The 24,267-nt window shown below is 38.4% G+C and overlaps 2 protein-coding genes across 3 annotated transcripts in view; both read left to right on the top strand.

Annotated features, from left to right (window-relative positions):
• LOC145778500 (uncharacterized) overlaps positions 1 to 13,788 on the top strand; it is a 34,684-nt gene extending 20,896 nt beyond the window's left edge. The window contains exons 9-16 of one of the 2 annotated variants that reach the window (XM_082589988.1): positions 4,052 to 4,140; positions 4,755 to 4,822; positions 4,944 to 4,983; positions 5,234 to 5,282; positions 6,986 to 7,050; positions 7,298 to 7,453; positions 7,792 to 7,932; positions 10,389 to 13,788. In XM_082589988.1, coding sequence (XP_082446114.1) covers positions 4,052 to 4,140; positions 4,755 to 4,822; positions 4,944 to 4,983; positions 5,234 to 5,282; positions 6,986 to 7,050; positions 7,298 to 7,453; positions 7,792 to 7,932; positions 10,389 to 10,508 — 728 coding nt within the window. In that variant the 3' untranslated portion in view covers positions 10,509 to 13,788. Of the gene's footprint in view, positions 1 to 4,051; positions 4,141 to 4,754; positions 4,823 to 4,943; positions 4,984 to 5,233; positions 5,283 to 6,985; positions 7,051 to 7,297; positions 7,454 to 7,791; positions 7,933 to 10,382 lie in introns of both variants that reach the window. The other variant, XM_082589987.1, reaches the window with a different exon arrangement.
• A 1,861-nt stretch (positions 13,789 to 15,649) lies between these two features.
• Positions 15,650 to 20,902, top strand: LOC145778733 (uncharacterized). The gene is made up of 4 exons (XM_082590293.1): positions 15,650 to 15,765; positions 18,351 to 18,519; positions 19,387 to 19,591; positions 19,861 to 20,902. The coding sequence occupies exons 1-4, from the start codon at positions 15,677 to 15,679 to the stop codon at positions 19,977 to 19,979; spliced, it is 582 nt and encodes a 193-aa protein (XP_082446419.1). The 5' UTR covers positions 15,650 to 15,676; the 3' UTR covers positions 19,980 to 20,902.
• The last annotated feature ends 3,365 nt before the right edge of the window (positions 20,903 to 24,267 follow it).

The raw sequence follows: 24,267 nt of genomic DNA, 5'->3' as shown, positions 1-24,267 counted from the left end.
GGTGTTAGATTGTTGTCATACACTAGATTTTCTGTCAGTTCATATTTTCGGATGTATAAATTTTTATTTATGTTAAATAGAACATCAACGCTAGCAGCCCAACTTATGTTGTGTTGAGGGTGAAATTTGTCATCTGAATTTTTCCATCAGATATTTAAAATTTCAGGCACTGCTTATATTAAATGCAGGTCAAAGCGTAAGGTTTGTTTGTTATTACCACTCAATTCATCAGAGTTGTTGCTGTTTTGCAAGTGCTTTCATCTTATCTTTCCATTAAGATGTTGTTGCAGACGTTCTTTTTGGCCACAAAGTATAATTACTGTTGGCTCATAGTGTCAACAGAAACAGAACCCTTCTCATTATTTAACAATCCAGTGCTTGTTTTTTTGTTGACTAAATTTGAAAAAAGGCAATACCAAGACAGAGCTGATGCAACAAGCAACAAACCATTGGACCTGCTTTAACACTTGTTTTGCTATTTTATCTTGGTTCTATGTCAGACAAAGCCTCTCGTCGATTTACAACAACATTTGTTGAAAGTTTGAAAGCTTTTTGACATGCAAATTCTTACTCAACGAACCAAATTTGTAAACAAATGTCTTCCCAGATGTGAAAACATTCACTCAAAATCGTGGCTGTGCTTTCCTCAGGCATTACTTTGCTGTGACAGAGCCTGTTTTTAAATTAAATATTGGTCGTAAAACGCGTTCACTACAAGTTGTTTATATGTTCTCAGTTCACTTTTTCGAATGCTCGATACTTCTTAGCTTTTGTTTATTGGTAATCTTGATTTTTCAACCAGCGCTTTGCAAAGTTTAGGCAAATCTTCTCGTTATCAGTTTTCACATTTGCTTTCCCTCGCTATATCGTTTTTAAACTTTCGCATCAATATCATCTCCACTGCATTACTATTTTTGTCTCTGAGACCGACTTCGCAGCTCTGTTTCCTTTATGCCAATATGTGCCACTTATGACAAAGGTTTGCTGTCCACTCTAAAATTATGCTGTGCAGAAGGCTCACACTCAGTCCAAAGGTCTTTATCATTATTTTTTGCAAGTCAGCTTCTCGTGACACTAGAACCCGCTTCACTGCAGTTAGCACTAGCGTAATAATGTACTGTTAATAAAGTTAGTTATACTCACTGTGTAGTGTGTACATTTAACTTCCATATCCAACGCAATTTAATTATATTTCAAGGATCCCTTTGCTGGTAAGTGCGTTACCGTTGCCTGTGATATATAAATGAAAGACTTCTCAAAGTGAACCTGTGCCAGCTGGTATGAGTGAATTGAACGAACCAAAAATTTAAGCTAGCTTCTTTTATTTAATTCTCGTACGATCATGGTGAAGTTATATCAAAATAACGTAGCCGTATGGTACTTTCGGAAAAACCTTACTCTTTCAAGGCTTTGTCGTACGCTCAAATCCAATTTGTCACGTTAACTGCACTAGACATTTCGTTCTGGGAGAACCCATTAGTAGCCTGCCTGCTCCATTAGCCTAATGGCAGAAGCTATTGTATGCTTACTTCGACCGTGAATATATGTCTGATGCAAAACATTATGCAAATGATATTGAATGCTTTTATTTCGCCCTTTGATCATCTTTTATTGTGTCTGCACTTCAAAACAAACTCTCATACAAATTTGCTTTCTAACATCACGTTATTTAAGATAAATTTGCGCATTTGCTAGCTTACTCAATGCGCATCTGTTCTTTTCCAGCAGTAGTTATAACGTTCATCTGATGAATGCGAAAGGAAAAAGCAGAAACACACGAGTTGTTTTAATTCTTCACTGACGTTTCGTGTACCATGACAATGCCTATCCTCAGAACGAATACGTTATTTGCTTCTACGTTATTCACTCATACGTTATTTGCTCTGATGCATTGTTATGGTGCGCGAAACATCAATGAAGCAGTAAAACAACTCGAGATTTCTGCTTTCACTTTCGTATTCATTAGGTGAGCGTTGCAGTTATTGCGAGAAACAATTATCATCCTAATGCTCATCGAAATTTTTCAGTGTTCAGTACATCTTGTCCACATAACCATAATGCCTGCACTGAAGACCGGTTTTGCTTCTGTAATGCTGTCTTCCACATTTTCACTGGAAGCTCTTGAACTGAGTGTTTTCGCTGCTCGGAAATTTTTAACTTGCCTTTTTCTCGTCCATTATTATGTTATTCAGCTTCGTCTCTGCTGATATTATCTTGTAACATTATCTCTGATCACTTAATGACATGTCAAGTGATGTTTACAAGGCCCGAAGATTAAATTTTCTTGTCTAATTTAGTCCAGCGTGGCTTGCAACCGCATTCACGTTACCAAACTTTCTAGACAGCAAAATCAGTCATTTCTACATTGATTCAATGTCTGCAGACGTTCAATCAATGTTAAAATGACTGATTTTGCTGTCTGGGATTGTTCGTTACGTACAAGTGCCATTTAGTGGGTGATACACGAACACTACGAGTGAGGAAGGCACTGTGATGGGCCTTGTTCTCTTGCTACTATGTTCTACAAATCTACAGTATATTGCTTGCCGGATGTCATCGTGTTATCGCTAAAGCATTCAAAGCAACCTACGGTTTTTTGAAAAATCCTTTTTTGTTTACATTTTGAAAAACTTTTCTCGAAGACTATCCTGAAAAATTAACAATATTGGAAAGCTACATTTTTGACTTATTGATTTTTCTCTAAATCAATAATATGGACTCTTTTGAATTCCACTTATGCAATATCGTCTTCGCCAATGTCTCATAGATAGATGTTTGGAGGCTGAGCGTTTCAATTGAACCTCTGTTACAGTGTACAGTACAGCATAGCACTGTGCCGTACCTTAGCAGCGTCAAAGACTGCAAATAGCGGTGCGATTTCCGTGCAGAACAGCTACCACTATATTCACCCAGTAATTGAATGGGCAGCTCTTTTGGTCAAAAGTAAGGCCGTCGTGGATAGCAACTGACCACCGAACAGCAATCTTCTTTTTAACTGAATATATTCCTCTGCTAACAAAGCTCTCTAAAGTTTGCATCCGATATTGGCATAATCTACTTTTTCTGCCCACTTGTATGTTCAAATGATATTAATCCAGTGGCGTAGCTAGGGAATGTGCCGCCCGGGGCGAATTCAGATTTTTCCGCCCCTTCAAGAAAAAGCATGTGAAAATGAAATTTTTTTAATTGACTTAAAGTGGAATTATTGTATGTTTTGAACCAGTAGCGTAGCTAGGAATTTTGAAAGGGGGGTTTTAAGGGCCGGCGGGCGAAGCCCGACGGCGTCCTCGCTAAAGACGACGCCCAGCGACGGGGGGTCTGGGGGGCCATCCCCCAGAAAATTTGAAAAATTACTTTGGATTTGGTGCATTCTGAGAGCATTTTCAACAAAAATGTGGGTATAAATCCCCTAGTATAAATATTCCTGTAAAATGGTGCTGTCCGGTGGCATGGCAAAAGGATAAGATCATGTTTTCTTGTTGCTAATTCCTGGCTGAGATATTTGAATGTTTGGTATTGGCAAAACTCGCTCTTTTAATGGAGTTTCGTTTAAAATTAGGCAAACTTTGTTTTAGAGTCATAGAGACTGAAAGCATCATTCTCAGTATCGTGAGGTCACATGCGTGCCAAAGGGGGGTTGTAACCCCAAAACCCCTCCTCCCCCTTGGCTACGCCACTGTTTTGAACGTTACCATTCTGTTTGCTTTTATTTTCCGTGTACTTTTGCATTATCAACAACAAAAAAAACGTCCTGTCTGAGAGTGCCGCCCGGGGCGGTCCGCCCCCCCCCCCCCTAGCTAGGCCACTGTATTAATCGTAACGACGATGAACAACCAATAATAATCACGCCAATACACGCCGAATCCTATCAAAGAAATTCCGCTTCAGCGATTTACTGTCTTTCGATGCTTTGTATCAGTTTCACAGTTTTTCGCATTGCATTTCACTTCACTCGAAGGACATCCTGGTATAACCAACGGTATAACCCGATTTCGCGGCGCTAGTAAAAACCTTGCAATCAACCTTGAATCAACTCCTTATGTTGTTTCAGCTCAAATGATGGGGATGGGTCGCATGTCCCACCCACGAGGGATGCCATCCGGGTCAATGAATCCGTACGGCCCTGAGCAATTCCAACACGTGAGTTATCACTTTGTCCCCTAACAGCAACGCAATCGTTTGCAGACGTTGAATCAATGTAAAAAACGACTGTATACAGTGCATTGCTGTGTGGGATGTCTGTACGTTTCTGACTCATTCAGAAAGCCTTGTAGCAAGTTGCTGTGGTCATTCCCAACTTACCCAGCTTGGAAACAATTGATTCTTTTTACATTGACTCAACGCGTGTGAAGACGGAAAAATAGGCTTACTGATTAAACTGGCTAGATGTCAACATGGCGATAGGATTTTTGGTTATGACAAGTTCTGCAGCACATCCTCTGCAAACATTAAAATTTTCCAAACATAAGTTTTCCATATGTATTATAAGAAAAAGAGTGGATGTACCTACAATCTACATCTGTTGAATTGGCCCGTGAAGCAATTCCATATGTACTCCAACCACTTATGTGCATAATAATTGAATGAGACTGTTCACCAGGCATTTAGTTCAATAACATGTAAATTTTTACGTGCGGATGTGTTAAATTTATTTATTCTGCCTTATTTCTGAAGTGCACGTCAATGAAGCTTATTTGTATGGTAAGGCGATTGCCAATCGCTTCTAGCAATCTAACATCCTAATGTGTTCGCAGTCTTACGGAGGGATGCGTATGCCACCAAGCACCATGCCGGGCCACAGCGGAATGCCCATGGGACCAATGTATGTGACAACTTAGTCGTTTGGATGCACACAATTGATTCACTTAAACTTGAAGTGTTCTTCTTTTGTGACCTGTTTGAAACTTTGTGCCTTGTAGTCTATTTATTCCATTATTTTTTAGGCCTGGCCGTTCCTCCTGGTCTGGTCCCTCAGGCCCTCCGGTGAGTATATATAACAATGCCTGTTTTCTTGTTGAAAATAGTTGCATCTAGCAACGTTACATATGTTTTATCAATGTCGAAGAAACCACATTTTATGTTGCTTGTCTATGAAGGATATTTTTGCATGGGGCATTCCAAGTCCTCATTGTTTAAATGCTGTTGCTTTTTCATGAATTGATGTGCTTGTTTTTGTGCTCAACTTAATGCATTTGGGAGTCTGTATCATTCTAACAAATTTATCAATAAACAGGGACAAACACCAGGTGTTCCCCCCACCACTCCCATGATGAGAAGCCCAGGTAATAAAGTGTATTTCATTTCTTGTGATCGGCGTGAAGCGCTGGTATTCGTTTTCACCAACATCATGTCGTGGGCTTGACTTGAACATGTGGTCGTTTCTTAAACTTTGACAAGCCAGTTGTACAAAAGTGACATGTCTAAATATGACGACCTTGCAGTGCTGTCTCATTCGGTTGCGTGTGTTGCCGATTTTCTTTCCTTTCAAAGCCGAGTGATAGCGTGTTGCACCTGTCTTCCATATGTGTCTTGTTTGTCGGTCATGGGCACAACGCATCTGCTCTTTTGTGTCTTGTTGGGTTCCCACTTTCAAATTAGTGCTGTTACTTATTTTTGAGGATATCACCATTGCCACAACTTGAAAGGAGGATTTTCTTAACCACACGTGTTCACACTTTTTGTTTAAGTGTGTTTACTCCATTTGTTTTTACTTAAAGGCCCTAGGCCTCACATGCAACCCGGCCCCCATCCACACCGATTCCCCCAATCTCACGATCTCAAGAATCCAGGTAAAATCGTTGTCCCTCTGATGTTGCTCGATAAACCCAAACAAGCTGGGGGTGAAGTACGCTAGAGAAGAACGACTAACAACCCTTACTAACTCAGCCTAAACTGCCTCGTGTTTTAACTAACCCTATAACACAAGAGCATTAAAAAAGTTTCATAACATTTGAAAGGTGTCCTATTCATAAAAATTTGGTTGGCCTACTTGGTTGGTTTACTCACACCTACATTTGATAAACATTCTTCTGACTGGATACCAACCACGTTGAAGAGCTTGCTGATGCATAACACTGTTGACTTAGATCCGATTTAAGTCGGTGGATTATGAGCTGTTAAAGCAATGTACAAAGGACGGCTTTTGCTAGCTGGCAATAGTAACTAACAGTTGAGAGCATACATTTGGCAAACTGTTTTTTTTTCGCACATCGTTGACTTCATTGTGTCAGCAAAACTAACCCAACAGTTGATTTTTCAACTTTCAGTTATGAAAGCAAAACACTCAACAGTTGTAGCCAACTGTTTTTTTTGTTTTTTTTTTCAATAGAATAGATATTTCTGGCTCTAACCAAAAAGTGTTGCTTTGGAAGACGCGTATTTACGTCCAATTTGTATGAAGGCTCACTGAACACATTTATTCTTGTCGATTATTGTACTACCATAGCTTTGTCTCTGCATGTATTTTTTTTTCTACTTGCTTCAAATTGTGATCGCCTGTTTGCTTGCCAGAGTCATGTTTCAAAAGCGCTTTCTAGTTTTTTATTTTGAATGTGACGTCACGTGCTTCACTTTAATTGTTATCTTCATGTGGTTTTAAAATCACAGGGATGTCTGCCTTCTTTCACCAGAAAATGCTTTCAATACTCTCTTGTAAATCCATTATACAGAAATGATCAGAATACTATATCATTGCCAAGCTTTTTTTTCAATGAATGGCTTTTTGCGTGCCTGGAAGCCTACATGACGAGTGTCGGTTGACACTAAACGTTTTTGTTGCATTGGCTTGTTATAATGTGTCGCGTTTTGTTGTCGGTCTGCACATATGTACAAGATGTCTTTGCTCAGATGTCGTCGCCTATTTTCTCCACAACTCATTTTTAAACAGTTGCGATTTTTAAAGCAAATTTCTTAACTACGGTAGTAGTTTGCTATTAGCTTTCATTTACCACATCTTCGATAACGCATTCATCACGCTTATGTTTAGACGCAATGAATCCAGACTATGGCCACATGAATAAAGCAATGCAGCATCAACAAATGCCATCTTCTGTAAGTATGCATGGCCACGCAAAAACGCATGTGCTGATATTTGTGTGTTAGTGATTGTTGTCTGCGCGTTTTTAATGTCTCCGATACAAGTTTGCGCCAAAAAGTGCTAAAAGCAACGCGTATGTGTGATGCATGCAGCGCTGTATAAAAACAACATAGTAGCAGTTGCTCTTCCTGCCTTAAGAAATTTGTATCAATACTTCACCAGCTCATCATCACTTTTGATAACTCTGCTCTTTGTTTTTAGTTCGCGATGGGTGGTAGCGTCCCAGAGAGCATGCCATCGACCACATCCATGTCGGGCGGGCCAGGGCTGCCCGTTTCCACTCCTAACATGACACCTGGGTTGAACGGGCTCAACGGAACTGGACGTGACCCTGGCATGATGGAAGGGTTACCGAAGGTCACTGCTTGCGTCGTCATTGTCTGCGATATTTGACATTTTTATGAAGTAGAAAAGTTTAATTTTTTTGAGAATCATGTTTTCATAGCATTTTTACCTTGGCATCAACGTATCCGGAACGAAAAAAATACAATAAGCGATATACCAGTACGCCAGTGAACGGTAAAGATAGCTGTCAATGCGTGATTTTAATTTTGGTAGAGAGGTAACTCTTGCGTGATTTAGTTTTTGATCGATGCGGTAGAAATTTTGCAAAGTTAACTATCTACGGTCCCGTAAATGCTCTCTATGCAGTTTGAACCAACTATTCGTTGAAGTATTTGCTGCGATCTTTGCAGAGTTCCCCCAGCAACAGCATGCCGATGAATCCAATTGGTGGTCCTGGTGCTCCTCCTCCCATGGGTCCACCTGGCGGAACTCCACGCACGCCGCAAGATGGCGAAGGGGATTCATTTAATATGGGAACGTTTAATGATAATGTGAGTAACACCGCGCCGATTGGACCGTACTGAGTTCACCAAACCGCTGCTTTCGGCGTTGGCGATTCATGTGACAGCATGCGACTCGCCACGAACCTATATGACGTGATGCTGTGACGCAGGCCGAAATAAAAAGAAAAAGGGACGTGTTTCAATGTGGATATTGCCTGAACTGAATTCAAAGACGATGTAACTATTTTGCTAAGTATGGGTAGACCCTCACCGTTTATTGAAAGTCAGTGCCCCGTTGGATGAATCTTGCACGTTTAGTGCAGTTCTGATCTGTGTTGATGCCGATCTGTAAAAACGTTTTTTAAACCTTCGCATCTTTGAACTTGTCATTGATTGTTTGTTGAGCAGTTAGTTTCGCTTCCTCTCCTCCCTCATTTTTAAACTGCATATGAATGTTCTAGAAACATGCAAAACTGTTTTGATGTCGTGGTGTCAAAATGTGTTCCCTTTGAATGTATTTATTTGCTTGATTGGAATCTGATTGTGTTTTTTTTGCTTTCAATATTTGTTTCTTTTTGGAGTGACTTAACGAATATGTGTTGCTTGGTTTGAATAAACGCTTGGGTCAGGCAATAAAGCGAATGTTCAGTTGTTTTTTTTGAGATTTTACGGAGAAAACGAAATATCTTGCAGTCAACCTTGATAGTTCCATGCTTTCTACACTCACCCCATTTCAGAGATCGACATTAATTTCAAACAACCCAGACAACAAAATAGTTGTTGTTTGCATTGATTCTGCAGACGTTATGTAAAAAACGACTGATTTGCTGTTTGGGAATCACTTGGAGCCGAATGTAGTTTTTGTTAGTTACCTTGTTTTCCTGCCAACGATCATTATTACGCTGAATCAATAAAAAAGGGATTGCTGGCTATTTCTTGCTGGATGGTCAATGCTATGTTTAAAGAGGCGATTGCAGGCAGGGTGTCATTGTCAGAAATGCTCATATTCAAGTTGAAAACCTGGTTTTTGCATTTGAATGAACGTTTGCATGTCCATCAAATATTGGTTGGTCGGTTCTTTGTCTTCTTCATTTTTCTCATTCAAAGCATTTCGTTTTGCAGAAGCTTGTTTTTCAAAACTTTGGTAGGTAAACTGCTTGCTATGGTAAAGTTTCGTTTTCGTATTACCTCGGAAAAAATAGCTTAAAGCAAAACTGTAGAACAACAAACGAAACCATTTTGCGCTGATTTAACGTTTTATGATGTTATACCAGCGTAAAACGATTGAATTAACAAGAGGTTTTGAGATGCGTGCAAGTTGGCTTGGTGGAGTGGCGTTTCTGTTGTAACTTGTAACAGCATGACTTTCTATCTTAGAGTGGAGGCGTTTTTTACGTTGAAACGACATTAAAACAACCATTCCTTTTAAATTATGATATACTGTCAATTGTCCTCCAGCTCCAAGCCGATTTGACGGAAAAGACGTGTATTCTTTTCCGAACGACGCTGCGTGCTTGTGTGAATGGCTTTAACGCGTGGCATGCTGTGGCGAGTTTGTGTCTCGAGAGTGAATCAACACTGGATGTTAAGCTTTTTTTTGAGCATTGTCATTTTCATCTTTTTAGTATGGTTGGCCTTCATTTCATAAGCGAGGCATCACTTTAAGGCGAGACGATACTAACGCCAAAACCTGCAGGCTAGGAAATGATGTGCTTATTTTATCGAGCAACCTTTATTAGCTGAGATAACTCTTAATGCTTTATATAACTTTGCCTTGCATCAAGTGCAAACATGAGCTTTTAAAACTCTTCCTTCATATTCCATAAGGATGTGAGTCTCATAGCCAAGAACAATCGCGTTTCTTCTAATAGCATGATGTCTCGATGGATCCAACCAGCAACAGTTGCTGGACGTTGAAACGATGTAAACACGGCAACTTTTGCTGGCTTGGGTATTCCATGCATACCAGTGATTCCTCTACTCTTCATCATGATGCATTTTTTACATCTCAAAACAAAACTGGTAAAGTATTTAGCAGCGTTGGTTAAAATAATTTTTTGGCTGGAACTGGAACGAAAGTTTTTTACTTCGAAACAAAGACAAGGAAATTTGTGTCAAACCGAAACCAACTATTTCAAACGTGTTTGTTTTAAATAGTCCTAGCACTTTAATTTATCCCTTTCAAATTTGATTGTTATGGAGGGATCACTGGTATCAGCAACCTAACAACTTATATGCAACTGCAATTGCCCAGACAGTAAATCAGGCACCTTTAAAAAATGACCGATGTAAAAAGTGACTGATTTGCTGTCTGGATAAGCTCTAACAAATGTTTCAATACTATCTCTTCATCTAACGACGCTTTTTTTCATATCGGTGCTTGCTCGTCTGCTGCCTGATCTCACAACCTGGTGTCTCTCAATTGCACGTTGTTTGGCTCGAACCGCTTCTGCTTGCGGCTTCCATTAACGTCATCGCTACGTCATTGATGTCGTCAGCATCAGGAACAGAACGAGTCGGCGGAGATTTTGAAAATCAAGGAAACGATGCGGCAGGAAGCGAAGCGATTTGAAACGAACGAAAGCGACGGCAACCCGGCCAATGAGTTCGGGTTTATGTCGTGAGTTTGCTTCTGGTTGCAATGAACTCCAACAGGTGCAGCTTTGTGCTCAGCTCGTTTGTTCTTGGAGTTTACTCGGCATTGCAGGCGAACCTGTCTACTATCAGCTCTTGAAGATCGTATTCAAAGACTCGGGTTACCACCTGCACGACACAAACAGTTAAAGGTCTCTGAAGACAACAGATTATGTGCAGACCATCAGGATAGAGCACATTGAACCATCGCCTTGCCAGTGCAGTTGAGCTATCGGACTTAAGCTTTCGGGATGTCTGTTTGTTTTCATTGAAAATCAGGAACACGAATATTCCAGAAAGAGCCGTCCTGCTTGCCAGTTAAGAAACGTGTGTTCATTTCATGGACAAGAGATATCACTTATGTTATTCCTCTTTTGTATGACATTTATACGACGTCGTTTTACGTTGAACTTGCGCAATGCGTTGATGAAGATTGTTCTTCATCATGTTACAATTTTATCCAGTTTCGCTCTATTTTTACAAACGTTTTTCTGAGATTGAATCACCCTGTTGTTGATCGTAAAGTAGCTCATCAGCAAATTTTTTAATGCAAATGTACCTCGATCTGTGCTGAGGTCTAACCATCGTTAACAATTTTAATTTATTGTGTTTATACAGGTGGTTTCATTGCCCACCGCTTTAATGTGTAAATAATGATGCTGAACTTTTACCATGAAATATTACTACGTCGAGGGTGCTCGTAATGAACTGAGTGTTGTTGTTCATCACATCGTGTGGATTCAAGCTGCAAATAGATTTTTGTTGATTTTGGACTGAAATTTAGGCGGTTGCTTCTAATTTACCCGTCAGAAAGCCAGTCTGACTGTAACCCACTTGGGTCTGCTACTATTCGGTGAGTCCGATTCGGTGAGTTCCTAACCTCTAACCCCTAACCCTAAAACGGCAATGATAATTAAGCTACGCTACCCGATAATTAAAAAAAAAAAAAATTGAAAAAATCCCCCGTTAAGGGATCGGACTCACCGAATCGGGCCATTCCGAACCCACCTACCAGGATGCGAAAACTTTTGGTTATATTCAGCCTAGCTAGTGTTTGGGACAAAACTATTTCGAAATGTTTGTTCCGACCAAGTAGAGTGGTTTCGAACAGCCCTAGTTACCACACATTGGTGAACATTTTCTGAAGAAAATGCTTCAAATGAAATCGTACCAACAAAGTGTAGAGACGTCCTTGTAATGAAATTTAACGATCATCTCATTTTCGTGTTAAAATAGTTTTTTTCTTTGAAATCTGTGTTTACGACGTGCTGTTTATTTGGAGGTCAATACCACAAAACGACTGCCTTGAGTCTTTTTCTTATGTCAGGTTTTTCCAGAAGTTAACAAAGCCTGTGAAATTGTTCATATACAGTACACGTTTATCGTTCTGGTCATTGGTTTATCCAAGACAAGGACAATAAAAGTGGCCTAGTATACTGTATAAGACCGGGTCCTCGTTTTTGAATGGTATACCGCGCTGGAGTTTTGTGTGTAAATTGTTGAACTTGTGCTTAAACGTCATTTTTGGTAATCTACTAACCTTATTAAGTCTGAGATTCGTCTCTCTGGAGTCTAGAAGGAGCAGGCGGTTGACTGACTGGTTAGTATCATCCGGTCTGGGAATGTTTAAAATAACTTTGCTTTTTAAAGATATTCCAAGTGATAATTTCAAGGATGTAATCACATAATTTCTTTAGTTTGGTATGCGTTTCTCGCTTTCCCCTTGATCGCTTACACTTCAGTCTCTCCGACCAAGTCCAACTACCGATCAGTTGACAGTCTTGTTACTTCATCATATATTCGCTTTTTCAAAACTGACATCAGCTGGAAACACCCAGTCAAGGTTACATAACTTTCTCACACAAAGTGAGGTTCGTAAAGCACCAAAAGCGCAATTCCATCTAAATATTGCAAGAACAAAGCAAGTGTACCGGACAATTTGTAGGCTCGGGACTTTTAGTGTAAAACGAAAAAAAAAATGTCTAATTTTCACTGTGATTTGTATCCAAAAAAAATTACGTTGCCGATGAAAGAAGAACTAAGCTTGAGTCGGTGTGAAAATAACAAAATTATAACTTTTTTCATTAAATTCATCTATTTCATAAATAAATAAAAATGTGCGCATGTTCGACAAAATATACCGAAACTTTTCACTACAGTTTTATGTATTTCCTTTGCACTGCAGCTAAGTATGCGACATACACCTTCAAAGGGTTGAACGAACGCGGTTGCTTTATTCCACTACATTTGAATGCTTTTTTTTTTCTCGTTGTTGCTTCCAGAAAGCCAGTTTTTCCGACCAGGTAATTGTCTGACTCCGACAGATTCGTATCGTTTCGTGTCATCGTCGTACGTCGTTCGTCAATGGAATTTTTCTACATATTCCCAGACAGCAAATCAGTTATATTTTACGTCTGCAGACGTTGAATCAATCAATGTAAAAACTAAATTGATAATTTATGTCTGGGTTGTCTTTCTATACTTTTGGATGCTTTCTGCCGCTTTTCATAAATTAGCTATCGGCAGTGAATAACGTACCAAAAGTATACTTTTTTAGGCTTTTCTGCACAACTTATTATTTAACTTAACACCGAGTTAATGTCAATGATTTTTATGTTTATTCAGTGTAATACAGTGTTGTTTGACAGATGAAAAATATGTTTTTTGACACACAGCCAACTCAAACGTAGGTGCATCAGACTGGTTTCAAACCAGTATAAGTTGCCGTTTTTCATCGTTTCAACGTTGAAACGATGTAAAAAGGGCAACTTCTGTGGACTGGGTTCATTCTTTTGGAATCTTTACCACATTTACATATTATTTCGAAAATACGGATACTCATTCTTGGTTGTTGCTCGTGATAAATCGTGTCAAGTAGTCTATTGTGTGCTAATAAATATTTAATGTAACAAGAAACGTAATTATATTTATAATGACGTAGTTGAAAAATACAGTGTCCAAGTACTGAGGTGTTTTCTTCTACAACACATAGACTACTGTTGTAACTGTTACAACTATCTATAATACGATGTAGTGTATATTGCTGAAAGGTCCTCGATGGTTGTGAGAATATTGAACTGTTGTAATTTAAAATGATTTTTTCCCAGTCTTTTTCAATGCATTGTATTACCTTTGAACAATGCTGTATTATGTCGTGTAGTGCCCTTCGTCGATTTATTATTCGTCAGTGAGTTTGTATAATGTTTTACACGTTACATGGTCGGCTGTCAATAACATGTTATTCGTAATGAAATATAAATCCTTCTTTTGCGTTTTGCCTGGAATTTTTCTCCAATGTAGTTTTCAGTTTTAACAAGGTAGAGAAGTGTAATTTATTTTCCAAATAAGCTAAGTTCCAAAACGACACCACTGATTACAGATGATTGGAGGCGCTTTGTGATATTGAACACAAGTCTAATATCATATGATGTCGCTTTCTTGCTGTTTTTCATAATTCTCATTTGGTCCCTTCTCTTCATCGGCAACCTGTATCGTAAAATGACTGTTTTGACAAATTCACCCCAAAAAGGCGTAATATAGCATTTGAACAGCTTCTTATTTGCGATTTCAGCTAGAAAATCATTCCCTGTTTACATCATTACAACGTCTGCAGAACATGAATCAGTGTAAAAAAGAAGTGATTTGTTGTCTCGGTTATGATTACCCGGCGCAGCGCAGTGAAAGGTCATTATTTCACGAAATCACGCCTTTCAAGTGCATCTGCTCAAAACAAAACTTTTACAAAATTAATCCGAAACGAAATCGAGACAGCAAATTTGTGTCGAAACATCATCATCAATGGCCTACTGTAGCTACGTTTTAAAAATTCACAACGAACCTGCGTTTCTTTTAAAACAATGCCACAACGAAGAATTTTGCTTCGCAACGAAATAGTTTTGTTCTTGAGAGCTTCTCTAACTCGCTGCATCTATAACTGGCGCAGTAATCAACTCATTATTTATTGATCTTAATTTATCCGCTAGATGGAGTTGTTGAACATGTAACTGGATACCCAATTCTCAGTGGCGAGCTCAATCTCCCAGGTTACAAGATATGTAATGTTATGTCAAAACACAATGGATTACAAGCACACTGCAGCACAAAGCTGTGTTTTAAGTTTTACAATCCCATCAGCTTCGACTTCAACCGTGTTTATTTCAGCCAAAACCATGTTTTTTAAATTTGGTCGGAACACAGCACACTTTTATTGTCTCGCCTTTTGAATCTGTATAGAAATAACCAGTTTGTTTCTTTACTTATAATAAGTTTTCTGCGAGCCGACACCACAGACATTTCACTTGTGGTATTCATCAAACGTCTTTTATTTCATTGAGAGCTTGAACAAAGGTTGGTTGTCATTCATTTGTACGGGATCATTGCTGCTTCATTATTTTGTCAACAAGCTGACATTATTGAATGTGGCTTACAGACTCTGTGTATGACTTTCAGGGAAAAGTGTAGAACGAGACTACAGCAGATTAACAAATGTACATAAACAAATTAGCAGAAGCTTGCTTGTTTTTATTTTATAAAGAACGGAAATCTTAGCGCTTTGGTGAAAGTTTCGCTAGGCTTTATTTGGTCAATCAAATTTTGGTCTTACAACAACTTTTTGAGTCGCATCTCGTAATAATAAAAGTGAAGCAAGAAGTGAAGAAACTGAAGTTAAAGTAGGCTTGTAAGTCAGTTTCAACGACTTGGCTAAACGCTTTCAGAAAGAAAATCCAACCTATAAAAATTTGCTACAATGAACTAGGATCACCATGTCGGGTTTATGCTAAAAAGTCAAAAAAATTTGATACTTAGATGATTTTCTGTTCTAAGTTAGGCTGTTACCTAATTCTCAAATGGTCTATCGAACAATTATTTTATCAGAAAGCCTAGGCCTACCTAGTGTGCTAGTAAAAAAACTAGCGCTTAGCCAATACTTCTCCACATCCTTCTATTTAGGTTACATTTCTAATGGTTCCATATGCTCGGAAGAAGTTAGATTGTTTTTTTTTGTGCAAATAAATTATTGGAGAACTTTTGCAAAAAATAGGCTCCAAATTTTTTCCTTCCACAAGAAATGTCCTTATGCGTCATAATAATACAACCGTGCAATTATTTATTCTAATCTCCCAACAGCTTTAATTCGTTGCTCACAAATTCTTTTATCATGCCTAATTATTATGGACCCGGTCACCCTTACGGGTCACAGAGCATTCACGTCACTACCAACCCAGTATACAAAAGTAAAGACGGAAAGTAAGTTGAATTTTTTTAATTTTGATGTTTCGGTATAGGCTACTGTTGATTGAAAGTGCTAATTTAACCTTAAATAATTGTATTGAAAATTAAACGTACAGACAAGACTCAAATTCATGCTCTCTTGTTCCTAAAAAATGTTGCAGTGTGAAGTTTTGTCATGAATAGGGGAAGGTGGGTTTAGTTGAGTCATGTTTCAGATTTTTCCTTATAATTTTTTACCTATTGTAGATACACTTATGAAAGTCTAAGTGAAACAAAGGTAACGATGTATGCTTGCTACTACCCATTTATTAAAATGCTATCTCACGTTTAATTGTCATTTTTATTACTTTGAACACAGAGCACCGTTTGACTCAACCAACCCCGCATGCAGGGTTAGTTGAGTCAGTGGGTGGGGTTAGTTGAGGCGCAATGGCATTCATGAGATCATGAGATGCATAATTTTTTGGGGCTATTGGGCACCGTCCCCATCTGGCAGACTGGCACCTCTGATCTATACCATCAATGAACGTTTATTGTATCCAGAAGTGGGGAATAACCTATACTTTGTACTATGGGCCACAAAAAATATTAAAAATACCAGGCGTGCCACATGGCTCCTCCAAATTCGCCTGTTTCTACAAACTTTTCATAAAAAAAGAGTTTTCACAGCAACCAGTCACAATTTTCTTCGAATTTGCCCGACTTCATGCCATTTCTCTAAAAAAAATTTAAAAAAAGGTCTTCACCGCAACCAGGCCCAAATTTCTCTCGATTTCGCCCGACTTCATGCCATTTCTCTAAAAAAAGGTCTTCATATCGCCCAGACCCAAATTTCACACGTATTATTGAAAGTGACATGAAATCTAATACTTTTCATGCTCCCACAGGCCACATTATATTGCTTTGCGAACCACATTTGGCCCGCCGGCCGTAAGTTCCCTACCCCTAAATTAATCACAAGTGGACATGTAAAAACAGCACTGTTGTCGGTGCACGCCAAATGTGCCCAACCCCAACTGTTGCATTGGAAACATGTAGAACTACTACTTCCACCATAGGACAGCACGAGTTGCATCAAGTGCAGCAATAACGAATCGAGCAATTCCAAGAGTATTGATGGTGCCGATCATAGTCACCAAATCTCCTCTATCCCTAAAAACAATAGACCCAACTTGTTTCATGCCTTGTTTGTGGTTTGAGCATCCCATCTTTACTTTAGAAGCATCAGCTCCAGTTTCATTTATCTTCTTCAAACATCTACGAAACGTTTCTTTGTCCACACCAACTCTTTCTGCTGCCTTTCTTAACGACATACCATTTTGCACTAACTTCAAACCAGCTTCAAAAGTTTCCATAAGCCATTGTCCACGACCAGTTTTTTTTATAATTTTTAAGACTTAATTTGAAAATATTTTAAAGCTAAACAGAAAAGTAATAATCAAATAATAGCTCATTTTGTCCAAGTAACTGAATTAATAATGCGCGTTTAGCAATAAAATTCAGAAGTAAGATTTCAGCAGCCTGCAACTTGAGGTAGGGTTAGTTGAGTCACTGCCTCAACTAGTCCCGCAGCTATTGACTCAACCAACCCCAATCCTTCCTCGTGACAATTATTGAAAGTATTATCTATACGTAAAGCTTTATCAGTTTTACACAAATGCACTGTGCATAAGATAGCTATAAACTATATGAAACTTCGACGCTATCTTTGCTTACGCCTATCATAGCTTCAGCATCCTAATCAACTTTGAGCTGAAAATATTTACTTTTTAGTCCAAAAAATAGCATTTTGCTGACTGTATAACCTGTATAACTTACAAAGCTGCTAAAACAAGATGGACGCAGTTACCCATAATGCTTATTATTTCAAGCAATTAATCTTCACGAAGTCATGCTTGGTTAGTCAGAAAACAATGGTGACTCAACCAACCCACTGACTCAACTAACCCCACCTTCCCCCGCATTAGTTTACTTTAACTATTTTAACTCATTTTTATTTAAATCCTTCACTCCATGTTGTTATAGACTGGAGCCCCGTTGTTTCATGGTCTGGTTTAAGAAGTTTTTTTGATCTCACGCTTTGTCCATTGGATAGTTTGAGCAATTTAGCCACCTTTGGCCACTGGCCTCTCCGTTATAGCACACTTTTTGTAAAACTGCAACTTAATTACGAAGTTCTACTTTACGTTAATTCAATGTCTGATGAAAAAAAGAGTTTTGTTCATGAGGAAAAACACGTTTTGGAAGTTTGGCAAAGCGCATGAGATCGATTTAACAGGAACATCATTGTTCTTCGACACCTGTGTTAGCTTTTTTTATGATAAGGATGCTTTTTTAACTATGATAGCCTACATACAGAGAAAGGGAGAGAGATAACAAAACTAGAATGCATCATTTGCCTCTTGATCATGATAAGTAGAATATTGGATATTCAAGGATGCAAAAACATGGATCATATAGTAAAACTGTATTTCACAATATATTATGAAAAGTTTAATTTTGTTAAATAAAAGGTTTGCCAATATGTTAAGGCATTCTAATTTGTTCCCATTGTAACTAACTGACTTAATAGCACAAGATCATATAAAATTTTACTCCAGATATAATGTGGAGCATTTAAAAGAACTAACATCTCGCCCCACAACCGGAACTCCACGGATTAGCCCAAGACAAGAAGGCTCTTCCAACGGATCTTCTCCTCGATCTCCACGAGCCAAGACTGCTCCTCCTGGTTACAAAACAATGCCACCAATCAACAAAAACAAAAAAGTAACATCAATCGAATATATTTTAATTACGCTTACACTTCGGCAAGATTCACACCGAACATATCAAACTGTTGAACCATAGGCATACGAAGCCGAGCAACGTTATCAAGTTTAACATATTAAAGATTATTATATATTTACAAAAAATACAAAACTACGCAACAATTTGGCAAAATATCGAACGTTTTCGACATCACACGATGTCCTACACATCACACGATTAAAATTAAAAACATTTTTTCTTGTTTATAGTTATAATAACCATTGTATTTTATTCAGATGTAGTAAAAATTGTATATATGTTATTCCTGAAGAGGACATCGTGTGATGTCGAAAACGTTCGATATTTAGCCTAATTGTTGCGTAGTTTTGTGTTTTTTGTAAATATGTAATAATCTTTAATATGTTAAACTTGATAACGTTGCTCGGCTTCGTATGCCTATGGTTCAACAAGACAAACTCTCTACCGAAGCTGTATATGAAACTGTCTTCAGCATACAAAAACGTCGCCCGAAAAATGGCGCATGTTTGTTTTCTTTTACCATTCTCACCATGGGCAGGAATACAAAATCTGGTGTGAATAGTAAAAGAAAGCAAACATACGTCATTTTTTGAACGACGTTTTTGTATGCTGAAAACAGTTTTGTATGTTCGGAGTGAATCTCGCCTTACATTTAAAATGCAAACACTTAGCCTATAAGTTGGTAATAATTAGCTAAAAGTAGGCGCTACCTTTAATTTTTTTTTATACTGCAGCCAATGTAGCTTATCTTCCCGACAATATAAGCGACTTTGCGTGAAAGAGATTTCATTACAATCTAACTACCTGGTGTTACTACATGCTCATGAAATCTATCCTTTTTTCCAGTTAATAACTTTAAATTTTCGTCAAATGACGCCATGGTGCCGTGACATGTATCGATGGTTCACTCCCGATCCTAAGCAAGGTGTGTGGCATGACAGTCAAGATGTGGACCGCTATCGGAGGCTTGCTCTGAGAGAAAGGCTTCCGGCGCAAAAAATATATCACGTTGACAATGGATTAATGCCAAACTATTCCGGATATGTGCCAGGTAAGGGAATTCATGTTGATTGTAATGTTTAAATGCACCCAATTTCATAAAGTCGGAAGGGTTTTGATATCGATCTTTAAAACGTTCTGTGTCGAGTAGTTTTTCTCCAAATACATGGCTAGTCTATGGAAAGATTTTAGCATTACTCAAGTTGAAGAGGGTACGGTATTTGAAAGATTGCAGAAGCAAGTTTTTTTGGTCTTTCTTTCCAGCCTTTTTTGCATTAGTTTTTACACTACAAATTCTTAATAAACTAACACTTTCAACAGGTCAGAAATTTCGGTATGGAACTACTTGGGCAAGAGAAACTGTCAACGCAAACCGAATAGGACTTCCCAGGCCTTGGGAGTCAACTTCATTATTTGAAAATCGTCCGCTTGGCGCATAAAACAAACTTTATGCCATTGGCTATAAAACGCTACATGAACAATATTTTTCTAAACCGTTAGCTAATATTGTTTGCTTTGCTTTTTATCGTTGAATTGCGTGAGTTATTTGCTTATAAAATCCGGTGTCCTAATTATCTAGCCTACCACTTTGTGCAGACCCATCGCTTCTATAGCTACAGTGCTCAACTCACTTACCGTACTTTAATTTTGATATTCAGGGCACTTTAGAAAATGACTCCCTTAGTATAATATTGTTTACATTACTTATTAGTCTGTCATTAGATAGCAGCCTAATTAGCAATATTAGAAGTGTTGCAGGCTAGTTTTATTTAATCAAATTTATTTTCTATATTAAAATGACATCATATTTAATATTCCAAGTTACCGTTTCTCAAACATGTTTTTAGATTTTTTTACATTTTTTTCGCTTTTGTGTCTTCAAATATGTTTTATTTTGTTTGGTGCAAGGATTACGCTACAAAGTAAAATCTTAAAAACATGTAGATACTGTGGTACACAGGGGCGCCGGAAGCGGGGGGGCAGGGGGGACGATCGCCCCCCCTGCCCTAAAATTTTCTCTGAATGGGGGGCAAAGGGGGCAATGGTGCCTTTTTAAGGTTATGTGAGCTACTGCACATTTTTCAATAATAACAATTTCTGCTATTCGCTTTTAGCCTAATTACAATCTTTCATTTTTGCCTCAAAATAATATTCACACACAAAATTCTGTATCACAGTAGCATGATACCCTTCCGTGCCATACTGCATGTGTTCTTTGTACACCGGTATGTAGTTCTTTTACTCGATAATGAGCTATTGTGTAGGCCACAACTCACAAACATAAGTTATAGCAATTCTACCACTTCTATGCTTCTTCAAAGACGGTTTTGTCACAACTATGTTTGGTGCTACCACCAGCCGTGAAAATCAAACGGCAATGATTCGAGGCACCACTAACGACCGTTTTGCATTGCATAGAATCAAAGGTAGAGCCGGATAGCCGGGTATTGTTGATGGCTGACTTATGAGAAAAAAAATGTTCCTCGTGGTCTGGGTTTTAGTTAAAAAAAAAGATCTGAGTGATATAGAATTGTAGAAAAGTTAAGGAATGATAACTTATAAACGTCTTGGCAAAGAGTGTGAGAATCTGAAAGTTAAAAACTTTTAGAAGAAAAAGTATAAGTAAGCCGTTATGATATAGCATCAAATTAGGAAAGGTGAATGCTGAAGGCAGTTTTAGCGCCATGAGGCGTGTAAAAATGTAAAAATGTGGCTTCGTACCACAATGACAGACAAAAGTTTAAACAACGGACTGTTTGCGATTATTCACAAACAGGTGCTGGACACCATTGACTTAAATCTGTTGCAAATAAGCTCATTCGAGCAACCGGCGCGCGTAAAATGTACTTCGGATTGGTTTGATATTTGTCTACACTCTACTGTCGGCGTATATAAGTTACACTAGGCCTATACAGTATACAGAGATGTACGTATACGCCGCAAATTCTACGCCGCAGACTTGCGGCGTAGACTTTTTGTTTGCGCTAACGCTTGCGGCCACATTTTTTTGGATAGTTTGCGCTTGAGGCTACGCCGTAAAGTTTTCGCGGTTTTTTAGCGCATAGCGTCAACGCATACTTTTTAATGTCTTAGCTGTTGTTTGCATTTTTTTTATCAAGCTTTCCAAATTTTGAATAAGTTGAAAGAATGTTTTCAATGGGCAAAGACATATTGAAACCAAAACGCAACAAAACATCAGATGAACACTTTCAGATGCTTGTGTTTCTTCGTGGAAATTCAAAATAAAACTTGTTTGTTTCGAGTGGTTTATACCGTGTGAATGTTTGGCACCTAGCAAATAAAATGAGTTAACTCTAGTGTATGCGCTAACGCTGACGCCGCCAACTTTTTTTACAAGTTGCGTTGACGCATACGGCGTATGGTTTTTCGAACGTTTGCGTTTTTGCTGACGGCGTCAATATTTTTTGTATGCGCGTACATCACTGACAGTATACAAATTATCCCGTGGACACATTTTATACTTTGCAGCAGATTGTGACGCTATGAACGTGAAATTTATCTTTCGTTTCTTCTTGTTCAACCTATTTCAATATATTTCATTCATTTATCTTCATCTGTCTCAACTATCGAACTCAACAGTCGAACATATGTCGAACTGCCCAGCATTATCGCTATATCTTATTTTAAAACTTTAAAAAAGTGCCCTTTTTGCATAATCTTGCCCCCCCCCCAGTCAAAAATCGTTCCGGCGCCCCTGGTGGTACATAACCTATTCAAGATTTATTATTAATAATCAAAAAATTATTAAAATGATTTGCGGTCTCGGCAACAAGCCTTCGAAAAAGCACGACCTGGTAACTTTGCTATGTTGCTTTTGCAAGACCGATGAGTGGCCATCATACAAGCTAATGGTTGATCTATGATGTACCTAATACAGTAAGTAAGGTACCTAATTAGCTACCTTATGTACCTATATGTACCTAATTAGCATAAAAAACATAAAAAGGCTTTTGTTAAAAAAGCTTACAGATAAAATAGAAAAAGTTTCACAAGTTATTTTGTGGCAACTTTGGTATGGAAATTTCAGTTTGACACAGATTTTGAGTTGATCAAAAGCTATCTGTTAAAAATTCTACGTATCAAAAGAAGCATTCTTTATCTAGAATAATCTGAATTTAGGCCATGTCTAATTGAAAGCGTATGTAGGCCTACTGACTATCCGTCTAGCACAACGGTTATTAACCAGTGGTCCGCGCCGCCTGAGTCACTCCGCGGTCCTCCAAGGGGTCTTTGAAGCGTTTTCACGGGGTTTGTGAAGTTTCCGAATTTGCAGCATGATTGACAAACTGCAACATTGAAAAAAGTGGTTAGTGGCAGCAGTGGCCGAGTGGTTAGCGCGTTGGGCTCGCAGTCGAGAGCCTGCATGTTCGACTCCAGCCACCAGCACATGCTGTTGTTTCTCTGGGCAAGAAACTTTACGATAATTGCCTCTACCCAGTGATCGATTTCGAGTAATGGGTACGCCTAGTACCAAATTTAAGACATTAGCAGAGTAGACAACCGGAAACAGACATTGCAGTCGGCTGCAGCGTGGGTCAGGTGTATGTCGGAAGGCGTACACCGATGCATAGCGCTCAAGTCCGCTTTCCCGCAATGCAGGATAAAGATAAACAAACAAACAAACTGGTTGTGTTCTATTTGTGCATTACAGTGATTCTCAACTGTGCGTTGCGACACGGTGCGGCATTTGAAATTTGAAAGAGTGAAGAACAAAGGTTCGATTTCATATAGCCTAAACTAAAAGAAATCATATAGGCTAAATGAGTTAAATTTAAGGCTGTGCACTGTATATTCAACTCAATTCTTTTAAGACGACAGAATGCTGATTAATGCTTAATTTATAAATGCAAACGTTAATCAGCGGACTTATTTTAGAACTCATAATTTTATCACGACTGTGATAAAAACGAAGTAGCCTATGGATTAGCCTGCAAATGAATAAAGGGAGAAATTCTATGTAAAAGTCACCAATGCCATTAATTTTTAATGAAATTGTAGAAAAACATTACCGTAACGTAGCATACGGACAGGATGTCCTGACGTGTGCTAATTAGGCCTAAACAGATAGGCCTAGCTTACAGCATAAATTTGTCAATGTCATCAACTCATCAATCGTCATAACTGCGTCTTGAGTTCAGCAAGTTCTTCCAAGTGTGTCGCTACGAAACTTTTGAAACTCTTGCTTAAGTTAAGTGACGCGTTGTGATGGTTGGAAATAATAACAAACTGAATTGAACTGTTAAAAAAAATAATTTCACTTTTCAGTCTGAAAATATAATTATCAAACAGTGTTCAAGCGATCAAAATTGGTTGTTATTGCATATTTACGATTGTGAACTGTAGACTATTGTCAGGCAACAGTTAGGTACAGTTCACCACTGTAGTGAAGCAGAATAATTAATGATAATAAGATTGACTATCCTCTCTCTATGATCAGTACAGTGTATTTTAATTTCTGAAATTCTGACTGTCACAGTTGAAATAACACATGTAGCCTAATAGCGCCGCACACATCCAGAAAAAACAGAATCGACGCAATGACAGCGTTGATACTTGCTTGAAACCAAAATACTTGATATTGAGGAAGCTCGTTTTAGTTCGTTTGCAACATCTTCAAGCATTACAATTTACAATAGCTGTTTTTGGTTAAAAATAATAATAATGTATGTTTGCAAGTAAATTGATTTTCTCTCAGCATTTTATACG

The sequence above is a fragment of the Aplidium turbinatum genome, chromosome 10 (genome assembly GCF_918807975.1).
Source record: "Aplidium turbinatum chromosome 10, kaAplTurb1.1, whole genome shotgun sequence".
Classification (NCBI taxonomy): Eukaryota; Metazoa; Chordata; class Ascidiacea; order Aplousobranchia; family Polyclinidae; genus Aplidium; species Aplidium turbinatum.
Note: the sequence above shows the minus strand (reverse complement) of the source record. Positions and strands in the feature narration are given on the sequence as shown.

Excerpts from the sequence above, each read along its gene's own strand:
- LOC145778733 (XM_082590293.1), top strand. The coding sequence starts at position 15,677 with ATGCCTAATTATTATGGACCCGGTCACCCTTACGGGTCACAGAGCATT. Across the intron at positions 15,766-18,350 it reads TACAAAAGTAAAGACGGAAA|ATATAATGTGGAGCATTTAA; the intron begins GTAAGTTGAATT and ends ATTTTACTCCAG. Across the intron at positions 19,592-19,860 it reads CTATTCCGGATATGTGCCAG|GTCAGAAATTTCGGTATGGA; the intron begins GTAAGGGAATTC and ends CACTTTCAACAG.